The sequence below is a fragment of the Mus caroli genome, chromosome 17 (genome assembly GCF_900094665.2).
Source record: "Mus caroli chromosome 17, CAROLI_EIJ_v1.1, whole genome shotgun sequence".
Classification (NCBI taxonomy): Eukaryota; Metazoa; Chordata; class Mammalia; order Rodentia; family Muridae; genus Mus; species Mus caroli.
The window spans coordinates 20,790,672-20,814,382 of record NC_034586.1 but is presented as its reverse complement, the minus strand read 5'-3'; the positions used below and the strand labels follow the sequence as shown (position 1 = coordinate 20,814,382).

Below are 23,711 nucleotides of genomic sequence, written 5' to 3'. Positions count from 1 at the left end.
ATTTGAGGACCAGGCTGGCCTTGAACTCAGTGATCTGCCTGTCTCTGCCTCCTGAGTACTGAGATTAAAGCATATGCCACCAAGCTGAAGTCTGTTTTCCTCCCTCCCTCCCTCCCTTCCTTCTTTCTTTCCTCCCTTCCTTCCTTCTTTCCTTCCTTCCTTCCTTCCTTCCTTCCTTCCTTCCTTCCTTTTTCTTTAATCATGTTTATAGCTTTTCTCTAGTTTCAGTCCTGTACTGTCTATGATAAAAAGTCCTTTAAGTGGGACTAGCATTTGAAATGTAAGTGAAGAAAATATCTAATTAAAAAAAAGATTATCAAAAAAAAAAAAAAGTCCTTTAAGTCCTTCATAGGTATAGTATGTCTCTGGCTGCTTTTATAATTCATTCCTGTCTTGATTCTCTGCCTGACTAGTGATTGTGGTCCCTTAATTCCCAAGTTACTCAGTACTGTTGAGGAATTTTATAGCTCATATCCCAGTGTCGCTGCCTAGGTTCTTGTGTTAGCTTTTTAATTCCTACTTTCCTGCACAGATGCCTTGAGGACAGTGCTGAGCACACAACTAGGGCATGGGAGCCATCATTTAGCAGGCCCTGGTTTTTAAACTATGTACCTGAGAGTTCACAGTCAGCAAGGAAAGAAGGCCCAGGGCCCAGTGAGATGTCTGGAGGAAGCAGTTATGAGCACCAGGCACTATGGGAGCTGAGCCATGGTTCAGCAGTCTCAGAAGGTCAGGGACAGTTCCTGTAAGAAGAGCTACCTGAGCGCAGAGCATATTGGACCCTTAAGAAATCGTTAGGGAGAGGCTGTGTGGGTGAGGCAAGGTACTGGTCAACTTTGCTGCAGATATGGATCATTAAGTTATAGAACATTAATTAGCAAGGTCTGGAGTCTGTGTGGAAGCCATAATATGGGAATTTGTGATTGTTTGCATCTAACTACCCCATGGCCTCATTTATTTTTCTATACATTTAAAGGTATGGATGACAAGAATGCAACAAAGTTGAATGAACTCATTCAGGTTGGGTAAGTACAAATTACAGTATATACTTGTATTCATTCACTGACCCATGGAAGTTGAAATGAGTGCTGGGTTTCCTTCATTTTCTTTTCACTTTTATTCTTGAGCATGTTATAGATGAGAACTGGCATGTGGGTTCTGGTGGTTGTGTGGAGGTCAGTGGAAAACTTTGAGCAGTTATTTCTACTGGAGTGTTCCCAGATTGAACTTGGGCCATCAGGCTGTGCAGTGATCTAATTTCCTTTTTGTTGCTGATAGGCAGTTTGACCAAAAGCCATTTAGGGGAAGAGAGTGTTGATTTGGCTTACACCTTAAGTCAGGGCTGAACCTGAAGCAGAAACCATGGAGGAACACTGCTTACTGGCTTGCTCACTAGTTTTTGCTCAGCCACTTCTTTTATACAGACCAAACCTACCTGCTAAGGAATGACTCTGCCCACAGTGGGCTGGGTCTTCCCACATCAATCATCAGTGAAAAGTCACTCACAGATAAAGCCACTGGCCAGTCTGATCTCAGCAGTTCTTCAGTTCTGGTCTCTTTCAGGTGACCCTTGGTTGTGTCAACGCTAATTATAAAGACTGTTAAGGACATGAGGCAGGTGTTTCATCCGCTCAGCCTCTAACCAGCCCTCCACAGAATTAAGACTTCTCACTGTCCTCTTTGGCATATGTTTTTGTTCCCACAGATGTTCCTTCCCTGTGCCTGCCCTTGCCTGTGCACGGATGGCCTAGGGCTCTCTTTCTCTTGCCTTAGTACTTCGATGTGTTGGCTCCTGAGCTGCTGCAGATATCCTTTCTTGCCTTTTAACACTTAATCTGACCCTGACCTCTGGGTCTTTTTAGCCTATTGTTTTTGACCTTTTCTGTTCCAAAGACACTATCTGCAATATGGTTGAGAGTGGAGATAGCATCCTGCCTTGTCCTTAGGTTTTCTTCATGGACTGCCACTCTGCATCAGCAGGCTTGGATGGCATAGTTAGAATTTTAATCCTCAGCAATTCTCTTGTGATCTGCCTGTCTCTGGAGTTGGTAATAAGTCGGTAAGATATTGTTGTCCTGAGCTTCTCTCCAGTTCCATACCTACCTTTTGGTGCCTCTTGGCTTCCCCAAAACATATCTTTCTCTGCTAAACCTTTTCTTGTGGCTCCAAAGACTTCTGTCAATTTTCCTGGTAGAGATCGGCCTTCTTGTCCATACCTTGGATATAAACTTCATTGCCTGGAAGTTCCAGTCTTGCTGAGTGTCTTACTCTGCACCTTCACTTGTCTAAAGGTTGAATGCTTAGTTATACCTCTGTCCTCTGTCTCATCATGACTACCCTCTGTCCTGGGGAGTCACACTGCTACTGATGCTGCTGTTGATGATGCTCTGCTACATTGCAAGACCCATTTCTGCCACTTCCTGTTAGGCATTTTGTGGAGAACTTCTTTTTGTTTTGTTTTGTTTAGGGCCCTTGATGAAAGCTGCTGTGTCCTCTTTCTCATTCCTTGTCTCAATCCCCCAGGCCAATCCCTGACCCTTGAACATTTGGTCTGCTTTGTCATTCAGACTCTTCTAGCTACTGTGGACGTAACAGTTTTTATATCTTTTGAGATATAGCCTTCCCAAATACCTAGTACTGTTCTCTTGCTTCTCTCTCATAGGCCTGAACTTTGGTGTTTAGATGACTTTATGCATGTTGGAGTGAGGACCTAGGGTTCAGCTAGGTGAACCCTTCCTGTGTTCTCACTGGGACTGTATTTGTAAACCTTTATTTTCATAACAACCCAGGCCTGATCAGATTGATTCACTGTGTTAGAGCACTGTGTCTGCCAAAACTGTTGGGTGGCCTTAAATACCAATTACATTCCTGAATATAGCTTGTCTCAGATACAGTCAGAGGCCATCAGAAAATGGAGTACCAGCTGTGTTTGTTGGGGCCTTGTTAGGTGGGATTGACTTGCTTTGTGTCCCCATTTGATTGTCAGCGTCCAGTCTTCGTTTCCTTTTGCACCTCCTTTTTTTTTTTTCCTTTTCTTTTTTTTTTTATAAGTCTGTCAGGACCTTTTCTGGGGAAGGCTGAAGTGATCACCATTGTTATGACCTTATCAGTAGGTAGAAGTGTCCCTGAGGGGCAGGGCCACTGTGATTTGATCTGGCAGACAGATCTTCCCTTGAACTTGCATACATCTTAGTGTGAAATTTCTTGATACGCGTGGACAGGTGGATGGTGTACCTCTGTTGAACTGCACTGAGTCAGGCACAGGTTTTGGTGTTGCTTACACATGCGGCCCTGGTTCTTTGAGAATCATATGGGAAATGATGATGGCACTGGAGCCTAAGAGTATTCCTGGATCTTGTGTTCCTTGTGTGGCTGCTTTGCTGGGCAGATAGCCACCCCGATTGGTGATTTTTATTTTTTGTATTTTTTTAAGCAAGGCAACTATTGATGAGATTACCTGGCCCTACCACAGCACCTACCTGGGATAGCTGGAGTAGATGCTGTAGGGCTTGTGGGTGTCACTGGGCGAGTGTGCGTGTCAGCGCAGGTTGTAGCTTGTAACAAGGAGAAGCTAGGCCCGCGTCCTAGGTAAGACCCAAGAAATTCAGAGTACTCGTGGGAAACTGGTGGGCATCTTCCATCCACTCTTACTTGATAGGCACCTTATCTGGCTCTCCTGATGACTTAACAGCCCTTTCCCAGTGCCCATGTGCATGTGTGCATCTGTAGAACATTACATTGAAGTGATAGCTGTGGGTAAGTAACAGGAAGGGTTCCTACCTTAAACACACACAGACGGACGGCTTTCTAGGTGCTGCCATGTAGGCGAAGGGCACAGAAGGCGCAAAGGAAGCAACTGGACTGACTGTGGCGGCTGCAGAGAGGCGAGGTGGGGGTGGAATCTGATGGGTTGGGGCATGCACAGGACTTCAGTGGTCTTTAGGTATTTCGGGAAGCTAGAGGACACAAATCAGGAAAGCTCCTCTTGCTGGGTAAACCATTCTTTTGCTCCTGTGAAGAGTTATTTAAGGGTGCAATTTAGGGCTGGCAGTTAGTGCTTTGTTTGTGGTTTTTCTTTTAAGTTTTGTGCTGTATGTTATGATTTTATGTTTGCGTACATACTTGCATGTGTATACCCTGGTGCCTGCAGAGGTCTGAAGAGGGTACTATATTCCCTCAGATATATTACAGATAGTTGTGAATCACATTATAGGTTCTGGGAATCAAACCTGGGTCTTCTGCAAGAACCAATGCTTTCAATCACCAAGCTGTCTTTCCAGCCCCTTATTTGGTATTTTAATATTTTACATATTTTTACTTTTGGCATTTAGTTATATGAGTTTGATATTTTGGAATTTATAATTTTTATTGACTTAAATAGCTTTTGCATTGATTTTAATTTTTGAACAGGTTTTAGAAGGTTTATAAGAAAATTGTGTAAAAAGATGGAAGATCCTGCCTTGGATTTTCTTAGTACATCAAAAACAGCGTTGTTACAAATTGAACCTAGTAGCCTGTTCCTTAGGTCCCAGTTCCAGGAATCTGAGGCAGGAGGATCTTGGGTTTATGATATATCTGCTGATGCTTGGTCATAATTTGTCTGTTTTAGTTTAGGGACCCTGGTGTCAGACATTCATAAGGTTGGACGGTGAAGTATTTTCCTCCCTACCACTGCAGTCTTATTAAGAGCACTTTCTCTGTCCTGAAAATCCCCTGTCTGCTGTCTGTCTCTTCCTCTCCTGGTCCCTTTGGGAAATCCCAAAGCCTTTATTGTTTCAGAGACCTGCTTTCCGCTGAGCATTATCTGGTTGGAGTCAACCTGTACACAGCCTGTTTAGATTGGCCTCTACCATTCACAGCTCTGTGAGTTTAACAACGTGATGGTAGAACACGTGTAGCCCATATGCCTGCCTTGGGTCAGTCTTTTATTTGGAACCACCACTAACCTATGAGGTTGGCCTCTTTCTTTGAGAAGTGTGCACAGGAGACTCTCAGGTTCCACCCACCTCTGCCTCCCCAGTGCCGGGATGAAAGGCATACACCACTACTGCCTGGCTATGAGTATTGGTTTTCATTTTACCTGGGCATCCCCTAAGAGGAGATATGGACAAGTGTCTGTCTTTGCAAGAAACTGTCTTGCACAACCTGGCCCAGGCCCTCCCGTGTGCTCAAGGACTTCAAAGGTGTCCGATTTGGTATGCAATTGTTTTGAGTTGCACTTCCCTGATGAACAATGACATTGAACATGTTTTGATGTTGTTAAGTCAGGTTCTCTCTCTCTCTCTCTGTCTCTCTCTCTCTTTCTCTGTATTTAAAACTCATTTCCTTGAGCTTTTTGTTGAAGGAAATTGTTGAAAAAATGGCTCGTCCATGCTTTATTACCTGCTCTTTAGAATAATCTTTCTGGTTCCCCGCTGTGTCACTTCCTCACTGTTTGCCTGGAGTAAGGCAGTTCGGTAATTTTGAGTTACTAGAATGTGCGCTTGCTTAGAGACTTATTCCCTTCAGATGGAAAGTGGGTAAGGAGTGGCAGCCAGTCTGGGCTCTTCCTGCCCCTTTAATGAGGCTTTCTTATTCTTAGCTTTGCACTTTGGTGTCTTGCATACAGAGGTTGGTTCTTGAGTGGGTGAGTGCATGAGGACAGTTGAGTGGGTAGAAGACTGGCTGGCTGAGTGGTGGGTAGACGTGCACATAGATGAATGAATGAATGAATGAATGAACGGGCAGGTGTGTGGATGGTGCAAGAAAGCGCCAGTCGGCAGTAGATGGGGGAGTGACTGGCAGATGAGTCAGCAGGCACAGTTAAGAGTGAGCAGCCTGGGTTAGGTGTGGCTGGGTAGGAAAGGCGATGCGGATCCCTAAATAGATGTCAGGAGGAGAATGAGTAGATGGAGTGTGGCTGCCGTGACGTGGGTTACTGAGCTTTCTGTGTTGTACGATTGTGTCCACCTCTCATGGCACTTCACTGTTGGAGCTGTCATGAGCACTTGCCGAAAGCTGTAACTGTGCAAGGTTCTGAAACATCATAATGCTAAAATTCAAGGCACAGTCCTTTTCAGGATAGTGGGCGTGGCTTTGCCCTTAGGAGTGTGTATATGGTTCTTCTCTCCTGACGTTAGCCCTCTGCCCGCTGCTTCTATTTTGCATGTATCCATTTGAGTTGCTCTTTAGTCAAGCACTGTTGTGTGAGCAGAGCCTTTCCTGTGCTCATTCTGCTCAAAGCTGGAGTTCAGATTCTTAGCTCCAGATTTAAGCAGCATTATTTTAGAACATTTTAAAACTTACTAGATTAGATGTAGTATAAATACATTCTGAAAGAATTTTTTTTTCAGATAGTATAAACATGTAAAGTCACCAACCCCTCCTCTCAATTAAAACTTCCTCCCCTTAGGAAATTTACACGAATAAGTATTTAGATACAAATGGGAATTTGTACTAGTATGAATATATAATTTCTTCTACACCTTTAGAATCACCTCATGTATAGGCTGTCATTGTTGGTCACCTTTCCTGTATACTTCTTAGACATTAAATAGTAAAAATAGAAGCTGTTCTCATAACTAACATGCTCACAGCTGATAGCTGATGGTAGATCAGCCCCACCCCCCAAAAAAATGGGTTCAAGCCAGCCATAGTGGCCCATGCTATTAATGCCAGCAGAAGGCAGGCAAGAAGCTGTCTTTGGAATTGAGGTTACCCTGGTCTACATAGTGAGATCCTATCTTTTTTTTTTTTTAATCTATGTATTTATTTATTTATTTATTTACTATATGTAAGTACACTGTAGCTGTCTTCAGACACTCCAGAAGAGAGCATCAGATTTCGTTATGGACGGTTGTGAGTCACCATGTGGTTGCTGGGATTTCAACTCAGGGCCTTTGGAAGAGCAGTCGGCGATCTTAACTGCTGAGCCATCTCACCAGCCCGAGAGATCCTATCTTAAACAACAACAAAAATGGATTAAAGCAGAGATGTATAAAGTGATAGACAGCTTCAACATAGAAAATTTAGACTCACCCCCACCCCCTCAGGGCGCTAGCCAAAGCCTTTTCTTCAACCCAGATCTAAAGTGTATCATTTATTCTTCTCAGAGTCAAAGCAGTGGGAACTTAGCTTCAGACTGATGGGCCTGAGCCACGGCGGCTGCCAGGTCACACCTGATCAATCAGTCTAAACTCCAGTTCCCTTTGTTTAGGTAGCCAGACAGCATTTCTCTAATGTATATCATTGCTAATCAGCTGCAGCTCCAGCATACAGACCTTAGCTGGCCTAAGGTCTTGAGTTTGGGCCCTGGCACCTTCCTGTAACTGCTTATACCCTTGTCCTGTGTGGGTTACAGGGATGGGATTACACTGCTGCGGCAAGTTGCTCATAAAGAGTTCAGGAAGAAGTCTTGTAAAGGTGGGTAGGCAGGTCATGTGGAGGACACAGAGTGGAGGCTCTGGAGCTTCCGTAAGGGTGAGGTGTGCTTACAGATAGGCTGAGCATGAGCAGAACAGCTCTCAACAGTGAGCTTAGCTGTGAATAACAACAGTTGGTAGTTGTGGTTTGGGCACAGCTTGCTTCCCATAAACAGCACATGTCCCTTGGTTAGGAACGTAGCAGGCATCTAAAGGTCCTGCCTATGCTTACCATCTAGGGTGACCACGAGTGACAGCGTAGGGATCAGTACTCACCAGGCCTTTGTGCTTGCCATACTTCAGACCTGATAACCCTTCATCTCTTCCACTCACATGAAGTCCTCAGAATTGCTTGCAATTTCTTTTCCCAGAGCCACCACAGTACGTTATAAAGGGAGAAATCTCCGGATCAAGGCACCCATGTGCCGAGCCCTAAAGAAACTCTGTGATCCAGATGGTAGGTATCGGGAAGGGATAGCATATATTGTATCTTTCATGGCTGTTTTGTTCCATGATGGGCAGCATATAGTACTTTGTTACTGACCCTGTTTAACCTTCTCCTGTGAGTAGACAGTTCTTGAAGTGACATCCATGTGTCTAGTAAGAGGCTATGGGAACATTTGACAGGTGGGTTGATACCATCAGGAGCTCTCACGGCTACTTGATGGCCTATTCTATTCATGGGTCTGCCTTTGCAAGTACAGAGTTCACCACATTGAGTTTGACCCTTGCTAGGATTCCTCTGTTCTCCTTTTTTTCCAGGCACAAGGCAGTCTCATCTCCTAGTTCTCATTTCCCTGTGTTTTTCTGGAAAGCGTTTTGTTTTGTGCCTTCAGGTTGGTCTGCACTGGGCTTTCATGGTCTCCTTTTCTCAGGTCTAAGTGATGAAGAGGACCAGAAGCCAGTGCGCCTACCCCTGAAAGTCCCAGTAGAATTACAACCAAGGAACAACCACGCTTGGGCACGAGTACAGAGCCTGGCCCAGAACCCACGTCTCAGGTGACATTTAGCATGAGGAAGGGCCTCAGTGCCAGGCAGGGCATGAGATTTTGGTGTTTGGGTTTCTCTCAGGGAATTCTAGAGAAACAGATTCTGTCCTCACATGAGGACAGGGTGTAGAGGTGACACTGTCATAAGAATATCCTGAGCTGGAGGGTGGTCTCAAGATCCTGAATTGTAATCCTACCAGGCACGTTTGAAACTATCAGTGTTACTGCCTGCAGAATCCTCTTTCCTGTAAAGCTCCTGCATTCTTTCTCACTGCTTCCCCAGAGAGTTTGGTTAATTTATAAAGCACTGCTATACCTGTGGTCCATTTCCCATTTGCATTTATTAAGCTGAAGTAAAATTCATATCACATTGAATGAGCTGTATGTTTGCATGTTTGCAGCTAAGTGTCTTAGTATGCTGGCCTTGTTATAAGCCCTCTGTCTCAGCCGACTTCCAGCATATGTCATCGTCCCATGTGCTGTCACTCTCTCCAGTGCTCGTCTTGATCCCAGCTGCTCTCAGTCTAGCCTTTTCTGGACATCTCCTGTTTGAGGAGCACAAGAATCCGGTCTATTGGGCATCTCTTATTGTTTTGAGATGCGTCTATACTATAGTATGTGTCATAGCATGCTTCATCTCCTCTCTCTGTGTGCATTTTATTTTCTTAGGGCTAGCTAGGGGTAGCTACGTCCCTGTAACCTTGACGACAGAGCACTGACAGAAGAGGTGATGATGCTCACAGCTCACATCCTAGCTCAGCACTTGCACATCTCTGTTATTTATGTGAAGCTACAATGACTTCAACAGATGGGATGTAGATTTAGGAATAGGCGCTGAATAGGCTATAGATCCCCTTCCCAGTCCCTACGTCTCTGTCAAGTGAATTTGGTACATGCAGTCATTAGACCTCTTCTAAGGGTGGCCTTCTATAATCTTTTTTTTTTTTATTTCATAGGATGATTGTGGAGCTACATAGAAAAGTCTCTAGCCTCATTGAGTTCCTGAAGCAGAAGTGGGCACTCCATGAAGTACGAATTGTATCTTTTTTCAAATGAAGCAAACCCTTCAAACCTGTCAGTTATTCCTGCTTGAGAATGTGGTCTTGTTTTCTTCCCGTTACTGTGGGGCTCCATGAAAGCCCAACCCTCTTGGGTTTAGGTAGAGAGCCCTGCCTTGGAACTACTTGCACTACTTGATCGTACTCAGTTCCACTCACTTTTCCACGTTTTGAGTGGCCACCTAACTGGTCACTGGGATGTGGCCTAAGTATCAGTAGATGTGGGATGTGGGAAGATATATATACATTTAAGCCTTCTTTGTGTCCTTGGCTGTTTATTGGCCCTGCATGTTTCCAAGAATAGTTTCTGTCATCAGGCGTGAGTTTCCTGAACACACTGAATGCCTGAGCCAGCATAGTTTGGTAGTAGCTGGAGGGAAGTCCCTAGGAGAGCTCCAGGAATATCAAGGGGTTGGTGTGGCTCCTAGGGAAGAAGACCCTAATCGGCATCCATAGCTCTTCACTGAGGAGCACTGTGGTCACAGTGGAGTTGTTTGGAGTTGCTCCTTGACAGTGTGCGCAGCGGAAGACACTTGAGGAGAGGCAGCTGCAGGGTTCGAGCACAGTGCAGACCCAGGAGAAGGTGGCATTGCACCTGTTCCCAGGCGAGAACTGCACGCTGACACCACTACCGGGTGTAGCCCGTGTGGTACACTCCAAGGCCTTCTGCACTGTACACTGGCAAGAGGGCGGCCGGTGCAAACAGGGCACTAAGGACACACACTCACTGCCTCCAGCACAGATCCTCGGCATCCAGAGTGGACAGGGAATAGCCCGGGGCCAGCTGAAGTGCCAGAGGAGCAGTGCTGAAGGCAAGGGTGGGGGGCGGCTCCTTCCCACTGCAGATGCTTCACAGAGTTCAGGGGAAAGTTCCCCTGAGAGTGCTCCTGGAGAGGGAGCACCTCCAAGTCTGAGCAGCCCAGATGCCCCTGACAGGCCTCATGGGCTCCAGGACTCTGGACCACACCTTGAGAAGACCCCTGTGACAGCCCTTGCAGTGGGTAGGGACAGCCCTATTCAAGAATCTGGGGCTCTGCCGTGTCCCTGTGGCCAGCCCCCAGACTTGGAAGATGAACTCTCACTCCTTGACCCCTTCCCCCGATACCTGAAGTCGTGCCAGGATCTCATCATCCCAGAGCAGTGCCGCTGTGCAGACACACAATCTGGGAGAGAGCATCCTCCTCTTGGCAGGGGAGCTTCCCCAGAGACCCTCATACCCAGCAACAGGGAGGTTGCTGACAGTGCTCCCCCTGGCCTGGACCCTCAACCTGGCACTGATCATCAACCTGACACCAGGCTTCAGTCAGATATTTGTACTAAAGAGCTAGTGAACGCATCCTCTGAAGAGTCCCAGGAAAAAGGCAGCCCCTCAGAACATCTTTCCTCTCAGGGACAGCCTGCTACCAGGCCTTCCAAGGAAGTCCCTGCCAGCCAGCTGGCCCAGCAGCTACGTGAAGAAGGCTGGAGCTTGCAGACCTCTGAAAGCCTCACACTGGCTGAAGTCTACCTCATGATGGGCAAGCCGACCAAACTACAGCTGGAGTATGATTGGCTGGCTGTGCTGGGCCCCGAGAGCCAGGCACCCACAGCACAGGGCCAGACTGCCCTATCCCGCTCCTCGCCCTCAGCCCTCCACCAGCAACGCCTCCTGAGCTGCCTTCTGAGGCTCATCTCCACTGAGGTCCACCCCAAGATGGTGAGTGGTTTAGACCAGCTCAGGACACTAAGTTGTTTGGGATGAGCCGATGTCTGAATGTCAATCATGTCTCTTCAGGACCCCAAAGGTAACGTAATTTCCAGGGCTGCAGATCTTTATAACTCATGCCAGAGCTGATGGTGAAAGAGACCTTGGCCTCAGCACTATGGAAGTAACCTGAGTAGGTTATTAGAATTAGCAAGCTGTGATGGGACAGACGGCCAGGGCTAACCTTTGAGCCAGTGGGGAAGTGAGAGGTTCTAGCCTTGGCTTCAACTGAAAGATAAGTGCAATGGTTTGGAACAGTTTTGAGGAAGATGATGAGCCAGAAGTGCGCTAAGGCTCCTGGCCAGTGGCCTCAGTACCACTGAGTTCTTGCAAGGCACATACTATCATCTCTCTTTCCATTTCACAATTCTGGGGACCCAGAAAGGAACACTTAATCTGAGATCAGTCTGGACTTTTTTTAAGAAATAAAAAGTAGAAGGAATGGAGAAGGAAAACAAACAAGAAATAAAGGTATTGCAGAGGTAGGCATAGTTATGAGGGTGTGGCTTCATTTCCGAAAATAGCCAAGTTCCTTTAGTGACTTAATGGGGTCTGCTGAAATTGAAGACTTTGGGTCAGAGATGGGTCATCTGTCCTTTGTTTCCCTACCTTTTCTTCCTGGCAGAGCTGTTGTAAGCAAGTACCCCAAGAGTACTGAGACTCAGTGACCAGAGTCAGCGGAAACGCTCAGTCTGAGGTGGGAATACTGCTATTCCCAGAACCTAGATTGCCAGTAGGAAGGTGCAGGGAACAGGGACTGCTTGGCAGGATTGGACTTGTGCTGGTTGCCAGTGCAGAGCAGATGAGGCAATAGTGCGGACCTTGGCGTGTTGTGAAGTAGCCCTAGTAAGACATGGTGTGGGTGCTTCTGGGAAGAGTTCAGAATTGAGCATTTGGTCAGGTCTTCCTGAAGTTGATGAGTCCCCAGAACAGGTACAGCAACAAAGAGGTGGAATGCCCTTCTGAAGCCCAAGGACTTGAAGGTATCTAATTTTTTTTGCTGTCAATTTGTGTGTGAAAATGTGGGTACTCAAATGCCATGGCACATGTGGAAGTCGGAGGACAATTGTTCAGGAATCAGTTCTTCTCCCCTACCTCCCTTTTTTTGAGGAAGTTTTTTCTTTTTTTCTGTCCTATGCTTTACTTTTCCAGGCTGTTGGGCCTGTGAGCTGCTCTATCCTGTTGTCTCCGATCTTGTTTCAGGAGTTCTGGGATTACGGATGTGTGCACCCATCATATCCAACTATTTACATGGTTTCAGCAAATCAGAACTCAACACCAAAGGCTTGTTCATGAAGTGCTTTTATTTGCTGAGCCATCTCATTGGCCCCTGAAACCACCCCTTAAATGGACACCCATGAGGTTGGGTGCTCGAAAACAGGCTCTTCAGCTGTGACCAGTTTTCAGGAGGGACTCTGTTTCCTCCTGTTCACAGGAGTAGAAGTTAGGATGATTGTCTCAGGTTAGCTTTTTTCTGTGGCTTTTCAAAAAGACAAGCCTTTGTCACTCACCAGTCTGTCTTCCCTGTGCCATAACTCTGCTTAGTAGAGTGGGTAACACCAGACAGACCATGGGTCCCTTTCCCCTCTCTCTGCCATAGAGCATCTTGTCTGTTGTTACTGCCACACCCAGCCAGTGGAAGCTAAGCTCTCCTGAGGAAAGTGCTGCGTTGCTTCAATTATGACTTTACTCCCTGAGGATTTATAACTTTCCCCTCTCCTTTCTCTTCTCTTCTCTTCTCTTCTCTTCTCTTCTCTTCTCTTCTCTTCTCTTCTCTCTTATTTCTTGAAGTTTTTCATTCTTTTTTTTTTTTTTTGGTTGTTGTTTTTAAGATGCCTCACAACATAGCACAGGCTGTCTGGCTTGGAACTCCTGTAGATCAGGTTGGCTCAAACCTACATGAATCTGCATGCCTCTGCCTCAGAGTACTGGATTAAAAGTGTGCATTTCCAAATGTCCCTTAGTAATTTTACATCTCTGGGGAATTAGAATTAGTCAGGTGAACACTTGGAAGGCTAAGTTGGGCAAATCACCAGAGATTTGAGGCCAGCCTGAGCTATTTAGTAGACACATATTGGCTAAGACTATAGGGTGAAACTATTTCAATTAAGAACACCACCACCTAGGACAGGAGAGATAACCCAGCAGTTACAGAGGCTTGTTGCTTCCCAGAAGACCAGAGTTCAATTCCTAGCAATGATGTGGGTGTGTGGGGTGTGATGTGTGCGAGTGACTTCAGGGCATTCCAAAGTTTTGCCACCATGGAAATGGATGGCCTTAGGATACTTGCGTTAGAACCATTTTCTTGAGCTGAACCTTTGTAATATTTGGCTGGTGTCTTTCCAGGCTTTTGAAGTAAACACAGCATCAACGGCTTCAGTCAGGCCCACCCAGGAGGAACAGTCCACAACTCCACCAGGGAAGGTAGTGACCATCAACTCTCGGAGTCCCCGCTGTTCTCGAAACCCATCTACGCTCCGAAGCAACAAGACTTTCCCATCTGCTTCTGCACCTTGCTCCCCAGGTATATTTCAAGAGTATCCTGATGTCTCTGGTACTGTGTCAAAACTAAACACATGGTCCTGCTGTCTACCACCCATGGTCTAGTGGGCATAGTACAGGGCAAATATCACCCATTGGGGATGATGAACACAGGGGACTGTTACAAAGGACCTAGTTCATGTGATAAGCAGAGGGTGGTCTGGTCTCACTAGAAGTTTTCTGTCAGAAACCTTCATAAAATATTGAATTAGTGGCTTAAAACCACTAAGGAGGATTAGTTCTGTCTCTCACTTTTTTTTCCCCTAAGATTATTTTATTTATATGAGTAGCTGTGTTCAGACGCACCAGTAGAGGACATCTGATCCCATTACAGATGGTCGTGAGCCACCATGTGGTTGCTGGGAATTGAACTCAGGACCTCTGGAAGAGCAGACAGTGTTCTTAACCACTAAGCCGTCTTTCAAGCCTGAGGATTAGTTCTTTAATCTGTAGTGACTTGATTTTTTTTTTACATCCAAAACATTAGAATGAAGCAGTCTTCAATTAAGGTGTGTGCTGGCAGTTTAGTGCAGTTTTGGAAAGAAAGATGGGGTAACTTGCTTCTCAGTATATCCTTAAATTTCATTTGAGAAATACTGTTTTGTGGTACTAAGGGTGGCAAGCAGGCCATCACACACGTTAGGCAGTCACTTCACTGCTGAGCTATCACCCCAGCTCCTAGGAAAATGTAATTCTCTACTGAACGCATAAATCCTAGGAAGAGCACAGTCCTTCCCCAGGATCCCTTCTGCCTGCTTTAAGTCTACAGAGCCCCCTTTATTTCACTTCTTTAAGGGAGGCCCTAAGATAACAGTAATTCTTTTGGCAAAAAGACATTTTTTAGTAATATTGTTTTTAATTCAAGAACATTAATGGCTTTACAATATCTCTGACTTAATATTTTGTGAACATTTTTTCCACTAAAAACTATTTGTCTGATAATCCTTCCAAGAGACCTGTGTGAACTCAAGGCTGTCATTGTTGGAGACGCATCTTAGCAGTTGTTCATTTTCTGTTTTTGCTTCCTCTTTCTTACGCCTTTAGGAAGCTGCCTCAGGCAACAGCACCTAAGCCATAAATTCCTGCAGATAAAGGCATGCTGCCTAAAGTTGGCCAGGTAGCAGCTCAGTACCACTTCTTGGACCTTGTAGTGAATTTTTAGTGTCCTAGCATTTTCTGTCTGATTGAGGATCACAGGCCCAGGGCCTGTACTTTCTGTACCAAGTCTGGCAAGCTTGGCCTGAGACCTCTGAGAGGCCCATACGAAGCTAGAAACCTTGAAGGTGCTTTATAGCAGCACTACCACAATGGAATTTCAGCAGTGTTATTGTGAAATAAGTATTTTCTGTCCTTTGATTACTGGAACTGTTTTCTATAAAATAAGGAATTTTAACCAGGACCTATGTATGTAGTCTACCGCACTTTTTATAATTGCCTGTATTACACAAACAGCTGTATAAGCACATAGCCACACTCTTTCAAATGTACTGTTTCTTGATGAGGCTTTCTTGCTGCCTCGTGAAGTTGGGTTACTATAGTGACAAGATGGTCACTGGGTGTGTTGTTAAGCAGCCTTTACAGAGCGTTGGTCAGCTTGGGCTGCCCCAGCGTCCTTACAGCTCAGGAGCCTTGATTAGTTGTCCTGCCTTCTCTCTGCACATAGATAGATAGTGGTGATGGGCTTTCATGCGGGAAGCCTGTAGGCCCCGTAAAATGGGACCAGAAGTCAAAGGAAGAAAGGCAGGACTTTGCTGAGATATGGTATATGCAGCTGAAAGTTGTTGTGCTTTCCAAGTCTTTCTTGGCTTACTTCCTAGTGGGACTGCATTGCCCTCGAGGAGGATATAGGCGTGTGTCAGCACATAACTCCTTTCTGTTCCAGGTTTGAGAAATCCCCCAAGGCCTCTCTTGGTGGCTGGTCCCTCCAGCACAGGAAGCAGTGACTCAGATGGTGGCCTCTTTGCTGTCCCAACGACTTTGCCCCCAAATAGTCGACATGGAAAGCTCTTCTCTCCCAGTAAGGAGGCGGAGCTGACTTTTAGGCAGCACTTGGACTCCATCAGCGTGAGTGCTGGGAGTGCCGGGTTGGGGTGGTTATGGTATACTTTGCAGATAGAATTTTTGTTCCCGGGCTCATGTTCCTTCTCTCATAGATACAGTCAGACTTTTTCTCACCAAAGCCCAAGAAACTACGGAAACGGCACCTAAGAAAGCCACTGGTGGTCCAGGTAAGGGAACATTGCTTGAATCTGTGTGGCTGCATTGTGTTTGTCAGTTCTACACTCTAGCTGCTGGACTGCACAAGAGATACTGTTTTCTTACATGCCTTTGGTTTGCAGAGTGACACAGAGGAAATTCCTGCCCTTATAAATAGGAAAAATAAAACTTAAGAACAGAAAATTTAAAGTTATCATATAAATAAAGACTTTGGTTGGCACTGAAAATTATTTACAGGCACGGTTGTAGTTCTGACTCCCAAGAGCGTCCCAGCTTGAGTGTCTCCCATCTCTGTTAGAGCAATGTGCCAAGAGTCTGGGCTGGCAGAAGCCAAGGATTTTAGAACTGCAGTTAAGTGGTAGGAGAACCCACAGATGCCATCTGTAAGCCGTGGCAGACACAAGCTATACCTGGCACCCAAGAAAGACAGCAGCATCTCCAGGTGTAAGGGAGCCCGCTGTAGTAATACAGCCATAGGGATTTGTGAATTAAGGTGATTCTCGGAAGTCACCGATAGACCAATTTTCTATTTTCAGTCTCTTAGAAACCTTCTTCTCTCGGTCTGGTGAGGTAGCTCAGTAGAGAAAAGTACTTGACCCGAGGCTTACAATTTCAGTTCTCTCCTCAGGACCCACATGCTAGAAGGAAACATCCACCTCGTAAAAGTTGTTTTTTTAACCTCTATACTCATGTCATGCTGTGTCTACACACTTGATAAATAAACATAATTTTCAAATTAATAAGAAAATATTTACCTTGAGCTTAGGCTATTGATAAGTAGATATGCTGAGTATAGTGGCTGCAGAGTGAGACCACGCTCCAAAACAAAGGACATTGTGTGGGTGGTCTTAGAAAATGTGTTGTAAACCTTTTAACATGTGTTCACCTGCCTTTAATTCTCAGCTTAACTTTCCTGTCTCTGGTCCTTTGTCCTGGAAGTAGGAAAATGTTTGTGACTTGATACAGGCTCTAAGGGTTGCTGAATTCAGCATCTGAATATTAATCCAAACCCCATGGTCTAAATGCGATCTGGTTTGTTTTATGGATGAGAATCTGTATGGTGGCACAATGTATGTGCAGGTGGATGCGTGTGGAGCCTGAGGTTGATATTAGATTTAGATGTCTTCCTTAGTGCTTTCCACCTTAAAAATGGAGGCAGTGCTTCTCACTTAAACTCAGACCTCCAAGACGGCTAGTCTAGCTGTCTAACCGGCTCAGGGGATCTCCTATCTCTGCTTCCTGCAATCTGGAGTTAAACGTGGGTCTCCATGCCCACCTGAAATTTGTGTGGGTTTCAGGCGATCTGAGTTCCTGTCTTACGCATGCATAGCAAGTGCTTACTTCCTGAACCTCAACCCCAGTCTGTCTGTATTATTTTAAAAAAATCCATACTGGGCGTGTGTGTGTGTGTGTGTGTGTGTGTGTGTGTGTGTTATGTGTTAGCGTTAGCAGCTCAAGATTTTTTCATAGAATACTCTCATCACCTAAAAGAAGCCCTGGTCACAAGAACCACCAGTCCACCCACTATTTTTATGAACTTGCTTATTCTAGTTCATCAAATGCGAATGTACAGCAGCATCGCTCTTACTTAATACTTTTGTAAATGTGTAAAGCTTTACTGACATAGAGCTATGGTCTTTATGTCTATACTTTCTGCGCTGCTTTCCTGCCACAAGATCAGGGGCAAGAGTGGTCCCAAAGCATTCTGTCTGGCCCTTTATGGAAAAACTTACTAAGCACTGCCTCAGCCTTGGCAATGAAGTGTGGTGAGCCCCAGAGTGCAGAGTTGTTAGTGAGCTGAGCGCACTTTCATCTGCAGCAATAGCCCTTTCTGTTCTCCAGTGTTTGCCAACATCCTGGGAAGATCATGCATGAGAAAATGTCTCAAGGTACCCTGAGTCCTTTATATATAAACAGAGTATCAACGCTGTCAGACTCAACTGTGTGCTGATCCATTGCGGTGGACAGATCCATGGAAATGTTCTACTGTTAGCATTGCCGGTGGTCAGTGCAGGTTCTTCTCAGCTGAGCAGGGACTTACATGCATCGGGACCCTTTATTCATGAGCAGGAAGGAAACTGGAAATGATCATTTCTTGTCTCCCAGTGCCACTTGTTACAAGCAGTCCCTTAATTAACTTTCTCCATTCTGACCATCAAAATGCTCATCATTGAGTCCCATCTGCTTACTCTGTGGTTGTAAACAGATGTCTGTATTCAGTTGCCTGTGTCCAGCCAAATCCAGAACACTCTAGGTTTGAACTAGATCCTCCTGATAGTTCTGTAGTTCTCCTTGGGAAAGGTCTTATTCCCAGCATTCTAGTGTCGTTCTGATTTAGTTAGACACTGCTATCTTTTTGTTTTGTTTGTTGTTTTGGTTTTGTGTTTTTTTTTTTTTTTTAATGTGTGTGTGTGTGTGTGCGCGCGCGCGCGCGCGTGCGGGTGCGTGTAGCCTTCTGTGGCTGTCCTAGAATTAGCTCTATAGAGCAGGCTGGCCACAAACTCAGAGATTCACCTGGCTCTGCCTCCTGAGTGCGGGAATTAAAGTCGTGTGCCACCACCTCCTGGCTGACAGTTATGTCTTATCATCTTTATTATTTGCATTTTTTTTTCTCACAGAGGACACTGCTCCCTAGACCTGAAAACCAGTCCCACAATGTGTGCTCCTTCTCCATCCTGTCTAACTCTCCTATAGCTGGTAAGGCCAGGCACTCCGCCTCCCTGGGATAGCTTTCTCTGCTACCTGAATGTGCCTCACTATGGGTTTCCATGGCTATGAATATGACATTTCTAGCATACCTCTGTTCGTTCTTCCAGCATACACTAACTATACACTGTGTCCCCTGTGCTGCATCTAGCTGCCACTATGGACAAGACTCTGCCACTGGCTGGAATTGTGTGCCTTCTTTAGAAGTGTGCTCTGTTGTGTTTGTTGGCAGCACCACTGAGTTCAGCTCAGTGGAGTGTTTTTGATTTCTGCTTATAAAGCCACAATAGGCACTTAGGAAATAACCATGCTGTTGGAGTGTGTGATCATAGTTTTTATTGCATCTGTAAATGTAGTGGGTGTCCTGGTGCTTTGAAGCAAGTCTCACAGTGTCCCTCAGTGAGTACACATGCTCATTGATAGATCTTGATTAATCTCATCTTTTTGGACACTCATGATCAAACCCAGAGCTGTGGGCAGCAGAGCACTGCTGTGCTGCTGACCTGTGTCTTCAGCCTATGATAATCTTTTTTGTAAAGGCTCACTTACGTTTATGTGCATGTATAAGTGCCTGAATAGGCACCAAAAGCCCACGAAGGGCACAGGCAGTGCCAGCTGGCCTGCAGTTAGAGGTGGTGATGAGTTACTAGATGGGCACTAGATGGAGACAAACCAGGGTCCTGTGCAGAGGCAGCAATGCTTGTCACCACTGAGCCACCTCCAGTCCCTGCGCGGCTTCGTGTTTGCTCTGTGTGCGTGTGTGTACAGAGGCCAGAAGAGCGTGTCGGATTCCCTGAAACTGGAGTTACCAGGGGACTGTGAGCCATCGTGTGAGTCCTGGGAACTTACCTTAGATCGTTTCTTTACTAGGAGCCTGTATGATTCGATCTCTTACTACCCAAGATAGCAAGTGTCTGCAGTGTTGAGTGGCTTGCTATGACCCTAGCTCTGTCTATGAAGGAAACCCTCCATAGCTCATTGTGCACAGTAGGGTATGGAAAAACCAGTTGATATGCCTACATTTGCCTTCCTCTCACAGGGAGAGGCTGGTTCCGGCCCATCCAGTCTTCTTTGACCAAAGCAGCTCTGTCTCGACCGATAGTGCCCAAGGTCCTCCCATCTCAGGCCTCCAGTCACCTGCCCAGTAAGTGATGCACAGTGACAGCCACTATGTGAGGTTCCTTAGTTGTAATATTCTCTTCTTCTCCAAGGTATAATGTTTTACTGCTTTGCTAAGAGTATATCAAATTCCTTGGCTCTCCACTGAAGAGAGGTGTGAGGGAGAACCTGTCCCAAGCTCTCTGGGCATACATCATGGAGTGGAGTAGTATGGAACAGAGGTTTGATATGTCACTCCTGTTGCTAGGTGCCATCGACTTAGCAGCTCAAAGTGCTGGCATCATCCCTGGAAGTCCCTTGCCAATTTTAGATACTGATGGCTCATCTGGCATCTCTCCACTGTCTTCGGAACAAGCAACCACTGCCATCTCGGGGCAGGGTGACACTGGACCACACCAGAACAGAGACCCTGTTCCTGCTGTAAGGGTGAGAACATTTACAAGGGCGATTTGGTGTTCCCAGTAGCTTCTGGAGTGAGTTCATGCGTCTGGATCACACTGAGCCCTGTGAGACACCACGGTTTGAACACCTACCATGGAGCACAGAGTGGGAGGCAGTGAAGAAGCCATTGCTAAACCATGCCTGGGGTATAGCTTTGAATTTCATCCCAGTAGGCTGACATCAGCCCATGGGTCCCCACTTAGGAGGTACTAAGTGCTTGGCATATCTCTGTGGAAATCAGTTCGTATGGCCTTGGCCACTCTTTCATGTATCTCCAAATGCTCTGATTCCTTTGCTTGTTGGAGTAGAGGCTGTGTTTGGTAGACCCCATGGAGCTCGGAGATTATGTGATTAGGCTGTTACTGAACTGTGTAGTTTCCTCTTAAAAATCAATAAATGGTTGTAAGTTCAGAGCCAACAATCTGAGAGTTATTCTCTATCATTTCCAGCTTAGAGCACAATGCATTACTTCACCTGTTTGTAGAGACACTGGCTTAACTGAGAACAGTTTTTCTTTGGTGCACAGCCAGACAAGTACTTTAGCTGTTTTTCCAGCTCAGTGTGAACCATTCAGAAGTCTTCTTGTTGTTCCAGGGCACTAATGACCCATTTATCAGCGTTACAAGAGCAGAGCAGGAGCCAATGACAGATGGTTTCCAGGTAGAGTACATTCTGGGCGTCAGTGTCCTCTCCCTGAGTGCATGGACTGTGCTTCCCAGCAGTGTTGTCCTTTCACCTAACGTGGCCATTGCTATTGTTTCATGGATGAAGGGATTGTATTGTCCCTTCTCCAGCTTCCTTTTTGTTAAACCCCATGTCTGAAAGGACTAGGTTTTCAGCTGGTGGCTTTTGGAGAGTTATTCTCCACTAGATGCTGACAGTGGGAATAGGCTCATCCTACCCTGGCTTAACTTTTTTCTGAAGAAGTGTATTTCCTGAGTCTCTCTTGGGAGAATGGTGGATCCCTGCATTTCTTGCAGCTGCTAGGCTGGAGGTGGGCGTTGTACTCACTGTAACAAGTACTGATGGGTATCTTGTGTCTGAATAAGATTTGTTTCTTATTCAGGGATCATCTGTTCTGACCTTACCTGAGTTGTCCAAGGCTAATCTCCAGAATGGCCTGTCCATACCTTTACCCTCATCGGAGAGCTCCAGCACCCGTCTCTCCCCACCCAATGTTTCTGCACTGCTGGACATATCCCTACCTGGTCCACCTGAGGATGTTCTCTCACAGGGAGAACCTGCCACACAGATCAGTGACTCCATCATTGAAATTGCCATCAGCTCTGGCCAGTACAGTAAGTACAGATGGCCTTGGAAACCTTCCCTAGGCTCTCACTGAAATGGCCAGACTTACAAGAAGCAGACCTGATCTGTCTAAGGTTTAGCCAAACTTGCTGGCAAAGTTCCAGTGTAACTATCATTTTTGGCTTTGAATATGTGCCACTATAAGGTGCCTCTGCCTGGCTCTGGCAGGAGCAGTAACTGGTCGCTGGTTGAGTTTCTCCTGACCTTGGGGTAAGAATGGAATGGTTTTGAAGGCCCTTTGAAGCCTGGGATCAGCTTTCTATTTGTGCATCTGGAAGATGACTTACATGTGCTTAGTAAGTAGCTGCACAGATGGTGGCCAAGGGCCTGGTCTCACTTGTTCTGTGCTGGTGTTCCTGCTGGCAGTGGCACAGCTATTTTGCCTGCTGACATGATTCAGATATGTTTCAGGCAGACATGAATTCACAGTCTCTTAGCTTATGAGCTTAATGGGTCCCTGACTTGCTTTTCTCAGTTGTAGGCTGGGAACTGTGTGTACCCCATAGGATGGAATCAGGAGCATCTTGTTTACCATGGGACTGGTGCAAACACCATGAAGATTATTGACATAGTACTGTGGGCCCTGCCTGCTGTGTTTTGTATTCCTAAAGCATAAAGTTACCTTGAAGGCTCTGTGATCCTTTTTTATAAACAGCTGCTATCCCTTTGGTGTGGGGCCAGTGCATCTTTGTTCTCCTGGATTCAGCAGTTCACAGCCTCTGCCTCCTGCTGCCTTGCTATGGGTTCAGGGAAGCATCTCTGACCTTTGTTTTTGGTTGACAGGTGAAGGAGTTCCTCTTTCTCCAGCAAAACTGAACGGCAGTGACAGTTCCAAGAGTCTTCCCTCCCCATCTAGCAGCCCTCAGCCCAACTGGATTGCCTCTCCCACTCATGACCCTCAGTGGTACCCCAGTGACTCTACAGATTCCTCACTCAGCAGCTTGTTTGGTGAGTGTTTCTGGAGGACTCTTCTTTCCAAGGTTGGAGTTAGGCTAAACCTCAACGCTTTTGCTTGTTTCTCAAGTATTTATTTCTGAGTTAACTGAAACATGTAATTTACATATAGGAGAATGCACAGATTTTCAGTTTGTAGTTCACTGGATGTCGACATGCTTGTAGACTCTGAGAGCCCACAGCCCAGTACAGACAGAACATTCAAGTCATTCATGTGATTCTCAATGCCTTCGCCAGTCGGTTTAGCCTTCCTAACCCCTTCTTATAGAGCTCTTGCAAAGACAAACAGACCAGACCAGACGATCTTTATGTTCCCAATTTCTTTATATATTCAGTCAGGTACTCTGAAGTGAATGTTGCAGCTGACTTGTGGTAGTAGTCGTTTGTTTGTTTGTTTGTTTGTTTGTTTGTTTGTTTGTTTTTTCGAGACAGGGTTTCTCTTGGTAGCCCTGGCTGTCCTGGAACTCACTTTGTAGATCAGGCTGGCCTCAAATTCAGAAATCTGCCTGCCTCTGCCTCCCCAGTGCTGGGATTAAAGGTGTGTGCCACCATGCTCGGCCATGTGGTGGTATTCTTGACCACATATGGAAAATTATAGAACGTGTCTTTCTTCCCCCAGGAAGAGATCCCATTCTATTTTACACCTCACTGAATCACTTTGTAGGATAAAGTAAAATTGAAGCAGCTATGGATCAGTAATGGATAGGAGCACACATTGGCCAATACTGCTTAATTTTTATTAATACATCTGTCCCCTATTTAAACCCACACCTGTCAGTGCCCTGAATAAGATTTTTGGGGATGGAGTCACTGAACCTGTTTATTTTGTTCTTTTACCCCATGGTGCTACAGTGAGTTGATCTCCATTCTCTGCTTTTCACTACCCTCATTTCTTTGGTGGGTGTATTGAGGATGGGTGGCTAAGCTGACTTTCACAGTGCCAGGACCCAGGCTTTTACCCTCTTAATTCCAGATTTGATCATCCTTGATTATAGCACTGTGCTTAGTGGAAGAGTACACAAAACCAGCCTCACAGTCCATGGTTTTTTGTCACAAGAAATAGTGCAAACATGAGGAGAAATTCCCTGCAATCTATGAAGTCAGAATCAAACTTAATGCCTATCAGTGAGGGTCTGCCACAGAGAATACAATATAGGAGGAGCTCGGCATGCGGCCCTTGGACATGATAAAGATGAATGTACACTAACACAGGTGACAAAGCCTATTGTAGCAT

General features: G+C 45.8%; 1 protein-coding gene across 3 annotated transcripts in view; it reads left to right on the top strand.

Moving 5' to 3' along the window:
* The window catches only part of Cramp1 (cramped chromatin regulator homolog 1), a 51,505-nt gene that overhangs the window by 22,773 nt on the left and 5,021 nt on the right, over positions 1 to 23,711 (top strand). For 2 of the 3 annotated variants that reach the window (XM_021149886.2, XM_029471204.1), the window contains exons 6-19: positions 977 to 1,025; positions 7,772 to 7,857; positions 8,276 to 8,399; positions 9,346 to 9,427; positions 9,971 to 11,143; positions 13,538 to 13,715; positions 15,615 to 15,796; positions 15,886 to 15,960; positions 18,568 to 18,646; positions 19,695 to 19,799; positions 20,022 to 20,200; positions 20,810 to 20,875; positions 21,282 to 21,513; positions 22,307 to 22,471. In XM_021149886.2, the coding sequence (XP_021005545.1) occupies positions 977 to 1,025; positions 7,772 to 7,857; positions 8,276 to 8,399; positions 9,346 to 9,427; positions 9,971 to 11,143; positions 13,538 to 13,715; positions 15,615 to 15,796; positions 15,886 to 15,960; positions 18,568 to 18,646; positions 19,695 to 19,799; positions 20,022 to 20,200; positions 20,810 to 20,875; positions 21,282 to 21,513; positions 22,307 to 22,471 (2,775 nt within the window). The remainder of the gene's footprint in view (positions 1 to 976; positions 1,026 to 7,771; positions 7,858 to 8,275; positions 8,400 to 9,345; positions 9,428 to 9,970; positions 11,144 to 13,537; positions 13,716 to 15,614; positions 15,797 to 15,885; positions 15,961 to 18,567; positions 18,647 to 19,694; positions 19,800 to 20,021; positions 20,201 to 20,809; positions 20,876 to 21,281; positions 21,514 to 22,306; positions 22,472 to 23,711) is intronic. The other variant, XM_021149887.2, reaches the window with a different exon arrangement.